Consider the following 12235-nt stretch of genomic DNA (forward strand, 5'->3'; position numbering starts at 1 on the left):
AATTTAATGTGACAGTCCCCTGAAGGGAATAATACTACTGTTGGTTAGACCTAGGAAGCTGCACCACATTTCCTGTGTCCTTATGTTTACTCCAGACTGATGATGAGCAAAGACTCAGAAACATGCCTCTGGGTGCAGGCTTAGCTGGGTGGAGGTTCTTGTCTCCCCCTTGTAAACATAAGGACACAGGAAATGTGTCAAGGCCGACAAGAAGTGGTGCAGCTTCCTCGGTCTAACCAACAGTAGTATTATTCCCTTCAGGGGACTGTCACATTAAGTTGACAGCATACAACTACTTCGTTGTATCACCACTGCATAAATCTCTCTGAGAGATTTAGAAATCTATTATTTCTAAATCTAAAAAACAGTTTTCCTTTATTTTACAGATGTAGCTGAAAGATGGAGGCTGAGGTGAGAAAAGTCAGCACCAGGCATTTGACAGAAGAACAGAATGGCTGTAGCCCTGATTTCCTTTCATTTCCAGAACTTTCTTCTGAGAAGGTGCTTATTTCATTTGTTTTTCTTTTTTTCCTTAAATTAAAAAAAAATGTTATGGTTTAGTTGGAGGCAGAAGAGTGATGTCCCTTATACTTTTCAGGTCGTCCAAGGCTGGTGGAAGAATATTCTTCTTGTAGACAGTTTGCTCTGTAGTTTGGTGGTTTCATTGTGTATAAGGGGTCAATGTAGTCAATCTACCCCCTCTCTTAGAATTGCTGGCCTTGTACCAAAATTTGAAACCATTATCACCATTACCATTACTGAAGGAGGTAGTTGACAGAGCCATTAGAGAGCTGGACAAAATGCATTGTGCTTCATTCTAACTCTTCACATTCTGAGTTCAAATCCCACCAAGGTCCACTTTGCCTTTCATCTTGAGGGTATCAGCAAATACCATCCTCTCTAAATACCAGTCAAGTACTGAGGTTGATATGTGTGGTCTTTTGCCTTTGTTAGAAATCTTTATTAGTGTTGAGGAATATTTATGGTTAGAACCATTTAAACTGAGCAGAACTCGTGGTGTAGACACTATCAGTAGATTAGCAGATTGGGATTAACAGTATATTGGTTCTTATGACATGGATATCCTATACGCTAGACTCTGCTGATACTGTGTTTTTACTCTCACACTCTGGCATGCTGAGTTGTTCACCAAGTAAGAGTACAATGTGTCAATCAGAGCATGCAATGTCCGTTTCTGTATTGTTATTCAATCTACTTTTTGTATTGATTAAAGACTGTTCTTTTATTGGCAGTTGAGTGGCAGAAACGTTAGCACACCAGGCGAAATACTTAGCGATATTTCGTCTGCCGTTACGTTTTGAGTTCAAATTCCGCCAAGGTCGACTTTGCCTTTCATCCTTTCGGGGTCGATAAATTAAGTACCAGTGGCATACTGCGATCGATGTAATCGACTTAATCCCTTTGGCTGTCCTTGTTTGTCCCCTTTATGTTTAGCCCCTTGTGGGCAATAAAGAAATAAGAAATGGTTGGCTGTTGCATAAAATGCCTTGCAGTATTTAGTTCCCTCCCTCTTTCCTGCACTCTGAGTTCAAATCGTGCTAGGGGTTGTCTCTGTATTTCATCGCTGAGAGGTCGATTACATAAATCCCTGGCATGTATGCATGATGTGTGCATGTGTTGGGAGTCAACAGAGCAGGCTGGCAAACACAGACTGTGATCAATCCATTGTGATTCATTGCAAAATAGTGGCAGCCAGGCATAGACTAAAGACTTTAGTGTTTGCATTAATGTTGCAGCTGTTTTATATTGTGCGTGTCTGTGTGCATTTGCAAGTATCTGTCTTTGTTAAATGCTTGTCTGGATTGTGTAGGAGTGATATTGTTTTGAAGATAGTACCAACTGTTGCTTACTAAAAGCTGCTTTAATATAGTCATTCACTCTGTTCAGCCTGTTGTGACAACTGAAACTCCTTAAAATGGGAATTAAATATGGTATTTTCTAAAACCTACCAAACCCATTTTATTTTGTTTCCTTTTTTTCCCATCAGTAAATAAGTGTGTGTGTGTGTGTGTGTGTGTGTCATTTAGTTTTAACACCACCACCAGGCTCTTGAGTGTCTTTAGCAGAATTTGTTCTGTTGAAAAGGTTCAGACCAGGTCCCTATTAATTAGTTTTTTTTCCCTTCATTTTCTTCACTAGATTCATTAACTCTGTCTTAAGGTTATATACTTTTCCACCTCTGATTAAACCACTAAATGAAAAACAAAAATAAAAAAATAAAAACAAGTGTAACATGTGAAACCCCATTATGACATTTTTTTTCTTTTTTTTTTTTTTTGACAACTTGATGCTATGAAGTCAACCTTTAATCTGCTCTCAGAAACAATTAGGCTGAGGCCAGTAGTAAGCTATGCCTTGCCCAAGGGTTGTTATATAATGGCTGTAGTACTGTATTTTCCATCATACAAGTCGATGTAGTATATAGTGTAAACATATCTTTCCAAATCTTGCTACATTTCACATGAAATTTTTGCTCCTTCAGTGTCTTGGTGTATAAGTTGATCTACCATTTGGGGCTGTAGATTTTGATCTGAAAAATTTGTTTTGCATATTGGAAAATACTTAGAGTAGTAACCATGTGGTATAATGTGTGTGTATGTATGATGGGCTTCTATCAGTTTCTGTCTACCAAATCCACTCAAGGCTTTGGTTGGCCCAAGGCTATAGTAGAAGACACTTGCTCAAGGTGCCACACTGGGACTGAATCCAGAACCATGTAGTTGGAAATTAAACTTCTTACCACACAGCCACGCCTGTGTCTATAGAGTTGACAAACATTCCTGAAAATACAACAGAATGGTCATAGGTGGAATATCTTTGATCATAACATCTGCTCAAAACAAAAGTGACCTCGAGGTGTAACAACATCATCAACGTAAGTCTCTTTGAGTGTTGACAGCTCATGTTTTTTTTTTGTTTTTGTTTGCTACTTTTTTTGTAGTTTTATATTTTTATGTTTATTTACTGCTTGCTGCCAACTATGAAAGCATGATTGGGCTTCTTGACATGTCTTGACATATTGCACAACTTTTGTAATCAAAAGGCTTCTTTTATTGTTTTTTTTTTCTTTTCCCAGTTCTCCATGTAAGCATGGCTGGACTGTTTGCGGATTGATAGAGTGAGACATTATTACCACATTTAATTGAGAAACAGTCAGGGGTTAGTGATAAGAAAAACAATCGGCTATAGAAAACTCTGCCTGACATACTCTTGTCTGACCCAGGCAAGAATGGAAAAGTAGATGTTAAAATGATGATGATGGTGACTATTAAGGATTCTGCTATTCTTTATAGCCATAGCACTATGGCCATGCCGGGGCAGCACTTTGAATATTAAAGTCAATTGTATTACTCCCCAGTTATCTGCAGCAGGTTGAGGAAAGACATCATCAATCTGAGTGGGAATTGCTATCTGATATTAAATAAATCAATTCATGGGCCGAAAAGAGAACCTCTATGTCCTCCCCCGAATTTCTAGGAATAGCAGCCAAATCTTGCCCAAGTTACATTTCACCATTTAAAAAATGAAGGACATTGCTAGGTCAGAGTGGATTTGGTGCTGACGGCATGGTCTATATTTTGGTAACAACCCGGTTATTTCCCTTGCACCTTTTTTTTTTTCGTTTTTGTCTTTAGTGTGGTTAAATTTCCCTTCAGTAATTTACTTGTCAACTGCTTACATTATATTCTGTCATGTTAATTAGTGTGTTAATTGCCTGATAATTGATATTGATGAATCACTAGTGTATGTGTGCGCTGCGCCCGATTTTTTTTTCTTTTTTATAGTTTCTCGGTTCACTCGTGGCGAGGGTACGCGAAGATAGTCTTTTCTCTCCCCCGTGTTTTTTCAAGGGAGACAATTTACTGAATTGCTCCTATCGTACACTAAGCAAAATAATAATTCTTTCTTTATTGGCCACAAGGGCCATTATGATAATAATAATCGTTTCTAACAGAAGTAAAAAGGCTACAGATTTGATGGGGAGGGGGTTAGTCAATAAAATTTACGTCGTATTTGACTGGTACTTTTTGTCCACCTCTTAAGGATGAAAGGCAAAGTTGACCTCGATGGATTGGGGGAACCAATAGAGGGGCAGAGAAAAATGCCCTGTTCTGACTCTTACATTCTGAGTTCAAATTCTGCAGAGGTCATTTTATCATTTTCCCTTTTCATCCTTTTGAAATAAAGCACAAGTTAATTATTAGTGTTGATTTAGTGAATTAACTCCTCCCCTTCAAGTTTCCATTATCATTTAACATCTGTTTTCTGTGCTGGCATGGATTAGATGGATGCTGGCATGACTGGAGCTAGTGAGGTCAAGGGCCACACCAGGGTCCATTGTCTGTTTTGGCATGGTTTCTATGGCTGGATGTCCTTCCTAATACCAACCACTCCATAGGATGTACTGGGTGCTTTTAACGTGGTACCAGTGTGTATGTGTGTGAATATATATATATACATACACATATATATATATATGTGTGTATATATATATGTGTGTATATATATACACACACACACACACACACACACACACACACACACACACACACACAGAAAGGGCTTCTTTCAGATTCCATCTACCAAATTCACTCAAGGCTTTGGTTGACCTAGGGTCATATTAGAAAATATTTACCCAAGCTGTTACACAGTCGGATTGAACCTGAAACCACATGCTTAGGAAGCAAGCTTCTTAACTACATAACAACACTTGTAACATCTCATATAATTTTAAGTTGAAGATCTTAATAGTTATTTTATTTGCTTCTGTTTCAGATTGGTGGGAAAATCCAATATGCAACCAGTGAAATTGCTAACAGCGTGGGAAATCTCTTAAAGGTAACACCTGTTATCCTGTAATTTATGTGTTCTTGCAGTGAGAAATAACTAGTTTTCTTGTAATAGACTCTTTGGTAATAGATAGGAAAATGGCACTACTGTCTGTAAATGTGGAGTAGAGGGTTTTTTTTTTTTGGTTTTTTTTTTTTGGTTTTTTTTTTTTTTCTTTTACCAAATTTTAAAATTGCTTATTCAAAAAAAGAAGGTCATATTAGGAAAAAAATAGAAGGAAAAGATGAAAGGCAAATTCACCCCTGGCAGAGTCTGAACTCAGAACATAAAGAGCCAGAAATACCACTAAGTATTATGTTCAATGCTCTAACAGTTCTATCAGCATGCCATCTTAATAATAATAATAATAATAATAATGATAGTCATCATTACCTCCACCAAGGAAGGAGGTTATGTTTTCATCGGCGTGGGTTTGTCCATCTGTCCGTCTGTGTGCAAAATAATTCAAAAGTTATGAATGGTATTTGATGAAACTTGCAGGAAAAGTTTTGTCAATTCAAACAATTTTGCCACTTCAATGCCTTTAATAATAATAATAATAATAATAATAATAATAATAATAATAATAATTGTTTCTAATAATAACATTAACTATATTTTGTCTCAGACTGCAAAACCTCAGTGGAAGGAAAGCAGAATTAGGAATCTCGACCAGCAACCCATGGATGGTTGGCAAGCATTTGATATCGGAGAGCCAAATTGGTGCATTGTACAGTTAGGTTAGTGGTAGTAATTTTTTTTTTTTTTTATGTCTAGAGTGAGTGTGATTTACTCATGTTGCTTTTCTCTCCTGCATTGTCTGATATCATCTATGAACAATATTTCATGGTTATTATCTCCTGTCCTCTAAGCCCATCTCTCCATTTCTCTTTCTTGCCTCTCCTAATCCCTTCTTCATTTTCACTTTTCTTCATCTTTCTCTTCCATCTTACATCATCCCTTTCTTTTCTTCCCCTCCCCTCCCCGACTCCATCATTTTGTCACCTCTTCTCTGCCTTTCTCTTCATCACTTCTCATACTGCTTTTCTTTATCTTTTCCATTTTTCTCACTCTCTCTCTCTCTCGCTGCCTTCTTGATAAAAGTTTTTTAAACATTTCTAAACCACACCATTCTGGTGTCCAGATGCTCTACAAATATTATTTGTTTTCTCTTGTTTTTTTTTATTATTATTATTAGGTGTTCCTGGAATATTGCATGGTGTTGAAGTAGACACATCCTATTTCATTGCAAACCATGCCCGTCGAATCTCTTTTGAAGGGGCTGCTCTGGAATCTGGTCAGATCTCACCAAATACGGTATATTTTTTGTTATATTTTTTCTCTCTTTTTACAGTTCTATATTTAAGAGATGAGGAATTATTTACATTATTTACATTTGACAGATATCCGTCTAATGTAAATAATGTTCTTTCTTTTTCTTTTTTTTTCTTAATTTATTTACAACTTTTTACCTCCATCATCAACACCCACCACACCACACCACACCACACCACCATTTCTCTTGTAACCACTATTGCTGTCATTATCACTGCTGTAATTCCTGTAATGTTTCCCAATCGAGCAGCATCTCCATCACTTGTATTCTCCTCTTCCTCCTCATCATCACTGATTAACCAACAAACAAGCCTCTAGGTGGTCATTTAACTCTTGTTTGCTATGAACAATAGCAGCCAAATCTACCTCAGTTCAGATCCTGTTGTCTTTAAAAAAAAAAAAACAAACAAGAAGGGAGACATTGAATAATGTATTTTTCAATATAGTTTGTCTGAATGAAAGATGGGATGTTCATGGCTGGATTGCCTTTAATTGTATGTCTGCTTGATCAGAGCTGACCCAACAGTGTTGTGATCCCTTCTAATACCGTTACTGCCAATACTATACAAGGGGTGCTGAAAAGTTCTTGGCTTTAAGGGTATCGCGAAAAGCTTGGCTGGAGGCCCAACTTTCCAAGTTCTTTTTCAGGGCTTAGAAATACTGAAGGACCACTGCAATAAGTGTGTGAATCTGAGTGGCAGGGACTATGTTGAATAAGATCATAATTAACTGATCCTCCTGTATTTTCTTTTACCCAAAGCCAGGAATTTTCAGCCTCTCCTTGTACGACTCTTGCACTTCCATCATCACCATCACCACCACTGCTGCTATTGCCACTATCGTCGTCATCATCATCATCATTACTACAATAATTACCACACCACTACTACTACTACCACCACTTCCATTATCCTTCATTCCTTGTTCTGTTTATTTTCCAGAAATGGGAAGAATTAGTACCATCAAGCCCATTAGAACCAGGTTACCTTGCCTGTTGTCACAATTTCTTTGCAATCTCCCACAAAAAGCCGTGGACACATGTACGCCTTAATGTGTTTTCTGGTATGTTGTGTTTCATTAGTTTACATTTAGCCTCAGCCTCAAATGTTGACTTTACATAGACAAGGTTTACCTGTCAAGGTTTTTATTCGGTCAACATGAAAATTTAAGGTTTTCATGGGAAATCAAAAAAAAAAGTGTTTTTTGTGTTTAATTCGTATTTCATCTAAAGGCCATTAGCTGTGTGAAGTGACCTGCCTGCAACTGAGTATTGAGAACTGAGCGATATACAAGCCTAGATACTTGTCATTACTTGCAATATAATGGCTATGGTGTTTGTTAACAGTATGTGCTTTTAAGACAAGGATTGACACACACACACATATACATAATACACGTTTGTGTGTGTATGTGTGTATATATATATATATATATATAATAAATGAAGTGGACTTCTTTCAGTTTCTGTCCACAACATCCACTCACAAGGCTTTGGTTGGCTTAGGACTATAGTGGAAGACACTTTCAGACGGTACCAACCACATTGTAGAACTGAACCAATATCCTGCATGCATGGATATTGTTTATACACTAAATATCAATAAAACTTGTAAACATATTGGTTGGGCAGCCTAAAATCCTGTTGGGTCAGTGACAAAATGTGTGTGTGTGTGTGTTGTGAACTACACCATAATTCTATATTTTTCTTTTTAATGAATATCCTTCTTCTCTGTCAGGTTGTGGTATAGCACGTCTTCGCATTTATGGTGAACCTTGGCCTGATTTATCTCATGTGTTATGTGATCAGGTGAGAACAGTTTGCTTTTGGTTCATACTTCATGTACTTAGTACAGTTTTTATCTCTCTCTCTCTCAATTTTCTTACCCTTTCTCTATTCCCAACTTTTTTCCTCAGGTTTCTGAAATTTCCCTCTTCCTCTTTCTTTTACCCTGCTACTCTCTCTCTCTCTACCCCCTCTCTCTTTGTCTGTCTGTCTGCCTATGTGTGTGTGTGTGTCTCTCTCACTCTCTCTTTCTCTCTCTCTCTCTCCATCCACTAATAATAATGATAATAATAAAGGCGGCAAGCTAGCAGAAACATTAGCACACCGGGCGAAATGCTTAGCGGTATTTCATCTGCCGTTATGTTCTGAGTTCAAATTCCGCCGAGGTCGACTTTGCCTTTCATCCTTCCGGGGTCGATAAATTAAGTACCAGTTACACACTGGGGTCGATGTAATCGACTTAATCCATTTGTCTGTCCTCTCTGTGTGTAGCCCCCTGTGGGCAGTAAAGAAATAAGAAACGTTAGCAATGTCGGGAGAAATGCTTAACAGAATTTTGTCTGTCTTTACATTCTACGTTTAAAAAAAAGAAATAATGATAATAATAAAAGTAGAGAAGATCAAATAAATAGTGCATGTGTTTATTGGTAAAAAACAAATTGCCGTCTCCAAATATGACATATATATGTACAAACAATTATAGGCTGCTTGCTACAAGTATGGGGTGTTTGTGCAGAATATGCACCCAGCTATAAATAGCTTGCACTGAATATGGGTTATCTGCATAGAATATGTAGAAATATATTGTTGTCTCCAGTGAAACAGCATTTTCAACTTGGAACTATATTATAAATGGGATTCAGGTTTGCTGTGCCAAACTTGCCAAACTAGGCACAGTCTTTGTGGTCAAGTTGTTCCCAAAGGGATTCTAATTTGAAGTCAAGTTGAAGCTATTCTACAACTTCAGTTGGAGCAACCAAACAACTACAGATACGTAGGTCACTTGCACTGAATATGCATAAGAATATAGGTCACCTGCACTGAATATGTACTAAGAAATGGGTCATTTACACTGAATGTGCACAAAGAAATGGGCTGCTTACATAGCATATGCAAAATTTTCACAGAAAACAATCAGAATTGAATGTTAGGAAAATATATAAATTAAAAAATATATATTTGTAAGTACTAGGCTTACAAAGAATAAGTCCTGGGGTCGATTTTCTCAACTAAAGGTGGTGCTCCAGCATGGCCACAGTCAAATGACTGAAACAAGTAAAAGAGTACTATTTTATACTTCTACGTTCCGTTTTGTTTTGTCATTCTGCTTGTCTCTCTCATCTCCTTTCTAGAATCTTCCATCATTAATTGCACTCTGTCCTTAACCTACTTCTCCATCAACTTACAGCTACTTGACTTACTATCTCTAATGAATGGCAGTATGTGCCTGGCTGCAAGTTGTCCTACAATGAAACAACTGGCTCTAACCATCCACTTGCCCTCTGCCACTGACAGTCAATTGAGCACTAACCAGAGGTTTTCAAGGGAGGTAAGCTGACATTCTTTACAAATACGTTTTATCCTGTTTTATTTAACCAAGTTTTAAATATGCTTCTTGTGGATGCCAAAGAGAAAGGCATTATAACCATAACTTCCTTGTATCTTTAGCCTTTTAGTGTTCAGATTACTCTGTTAAATGTAATACTTTTTCACTCAAATTGTTTTGAATTAATCATGCATTATGTTATAGCTTTGAGGTTTCAGTGATATGATTGTTTTTATTTTTAGAATGTCACTGTAGGTTAGGTGTGAGAGGCTAGATATGGCCAGTTTGAATATAAAACATGTAGAATATTTGGGCCGGATATGGCTGGTTTAAACACTAAAAGGTTAGGCAATATTTAGGTGCTAGCACAATTTGTCAGTTGCATGCACAATTATGCATGCATATGTGTGTGTGTGAGTGTGTGCACATGTGTCTGTATGTATGATTTTTTTGTGTTTCAGTACGAAATCTGATTACAATAACTCTTTTATATTTTACTCTTCTATATTCTAGAATGACCAGTTACCAATTTGTGAATCTCAGAACATCTTCAAGGCAGGTATGTTAATTTTGTTTTGATATATGGGATTTTTTTGCATTGCATTTGTGAGCATCTGAAGGTTTCTGCTTAAACTCATGTTTTCAACATTGAATTCACTGATTCACTTCAAAGTTAAACATATGCTTTTTTTCTTTTTTTCTTCACTTTGATCTATTATTATTTTCACATTTCTCTCTAAATTCTAAACTCTGAACCTGATCTTTTCCCTCAGTCACTTTTTTCTTGTATATGTGAGTGTCTTTGTGTCTGTGTTTGTCCTCCAGTACGTTCAGAGTTCAAATTCTGCTGAGGTCAACTTTACCTTTCATCCTTTCGGGGTTGATAAATAAAGTACCAGTGAAACACTGGGGGGGGGGGGGTCAATATAATCAACTAGCCCCCTCCCCCAAATGTCAGGCCTTGTGCCTATTGTAGAAAAGATTATAATTATTGCTGTTGTTTTTTTTTTCCAGGAAATTGGCAAGAGGTTTGGGCCATATACAGGTTGGCCTGCCCAGGTAATATATCAAAAGTAAGCAAAGAAACTCTGTATTTAATTTTGTTTGATTGTATATGTATGCATGAGCATATAGGAAGGCTTGTGCACATGTGTGTGTGTGTGTGTGCATGTGTGTGTTTGGACTGTATTCAGTGTAGCCTATCCTAGTATTCTTTTGAAAATAAACAAAGCCTCTACAGCTGGTCAGTGGCTATAGCACCCTCTCTGTATCATGCTCACCACACCACAACAGCGCCCAGGTGGGTGAGGCTGTGTTGTAAGAAGTTTGATTCCCAATCCACATGGTTCCAAGTTCAAGTCTCACTGTGTGTCACCTTGGGCAAGTGTTTTCTACTATAGCCTTGGATCAACAAGTCTTGTGAGTGGATTTGATGGCTGGAAACTGAAAGACGCCTGTCATGTGTGTGTGTGTGTATGTATATATAGGTGCAGGTGTGGCTGTGTGGTAAGAAGCTTGCTTCCCAGCCACATGATTCTTGGTCCAGTCCCACTGAGTGGCACCTTGGGCAGGTGTCTTCTACTATAGTCTCAGGCCGACTAAAGCCTTGTAAGTGGATTTAGTAAATAAAAACTGAACGAGCTTGTTGTGTGTGTTCGTCCCCCACTGCTGCTTCACAACTGGTGTTGGTGTGTTTACATCCCTGTAAGTTAGAAAATTGGCAAGGGAGAGTTATAGAATAAGTACCAGGCTTTAAAAACAGAGAAAAATTAGTACTTGGACTCAAATTCGCTTGACTAAAATGCCTCCCAGCATGGACGCAGTCTAATGACTGAAACAAGTAAAAGATAAATATTAAGTTTTAACCAAGTCTTTATTTCCATTTCAGGTTGAACTGAAAACAGGGAAGTTTCATGGCAAATTCCTTGCATTCCTTACAATTGATGGTAAGAGTTTTCCTTCATTGCACAATGATGTTCTTCATTATGTTTGTTAGCATCGTATGTAGTGTGTGTTTGTGTGCATCTGTGTGTGTTTTGCATGTGTGTATCTATTTATGTGTGTATTGAGAAGGTGGAAGCTGGAGTGGGCAGAACAGTGCATTACCATGTGTATGAGTGGATCAAGAAGTTTATAAGTGACTGGACAAGCGTGACGCACGAAGAGGGAGCAGGACGCCTGTTAACGTCCACCACTGATGAGAAGATTCAGCAAGCTCGAGAGATGGTAATGGTGAACCTGTTCACCATTACTGTCTCTCGGATCACTGCTCTTTGTTCTTTGGTGCAAATTGCTAGTGGAGTGGCCTCTGCTTACACTGTAAAGCCAGAAAGAAAAATGGTGTGATCAGGCTCAAACTTTGATCACATGACCACAGTAGTACCAACTATAAGCACGCCTGTGCAGAAGGCAATATCATCATCATCATCATCATCATCGTTTAACGTCCACTTTCCATGCTAGCATGGGTTGGACGATTTGACTGAGGACTGGTGGAGCCCAAAGGCTACACCAGGCTCCAATCTGATTTGGCAGAGTTTCTACAGCTGGATGCCCTTCCTAACGCCAACCACTCAGAGAGTGTAGTAGGTGCTTTTATGTGTCACCCGCACGAAGGCAAAGATATGTTATTGTGAAAGTGCGGATAATTTCTGACTTCACCTCATATATACATATATATGTAATTATGCACATTTCTTGTTTGGAGATAATGTTTTAGA

The 12235-nt window shown here is 37.9% G+C and overlaps 1 protein-coding gene across 2 annotated transcripts in view; it reads left to right on the forward strand.

Moving 5' to 3' along the window:
- Window positions 1-12235, forward strand: part of LOC106883556 (allantoicase) — a 53544-nt gene that overhangs the window by 38236 nt on the left and 3073 nt on the right. For both annotated transcript variants that reach the window (XM_014934604.3, XM_014934603.3), the window contains exons 2-11: window positions 387-501; window positions 4798-4860; window positions 5480-5591; window positions 6050-6168; window positions 7128-7248; window positions 7923-7993; window positions 9378-9518; window positions 10029-10074; window positions 10530-10588; window positions 11404-11461. In XM_014934604.3, coding sequence (XP_014790090.1) covers window positions 400-501; window positions 4798-4860; window positions 5480-5591; window positions 6050-6168; window positions 7128-7248; window positions 7923-7993; window positions 9378-9518; window positions 10029-10074; window positions 10530-10588; window positions 11404-11461 — 892 coding nt within the window. In that variant the 5' untranslated portion in view covers window positions 387-399. The remainder of the gene's footprint in view (window positions 1-386; window positions 502-4797; window positions 4861-5479; window positions 5592-6049; window positions 6169-7127; window positions 7249-7922; window positions 7994-9377; window positions 9519-10028; window positions 10075-10529; window positions 10589-11403; window positions 11462-12235) is intronic.

The sequence above is a fragment of the Octopus bimaculoides genome, chromosome 14, assembly GCF_046866305.1.
Source record: "Octopus bimaculoides isolate indiv1 chromosome 14, ASM4686630v1, whole genome shotgun sequence".
NCBI classification, from domain to species: Eukaryota; Metazoa; Mollusca; class Cephalopoda; order Octopoda; family Octopodidae; genus Octopus; species Octopus bimaculoides.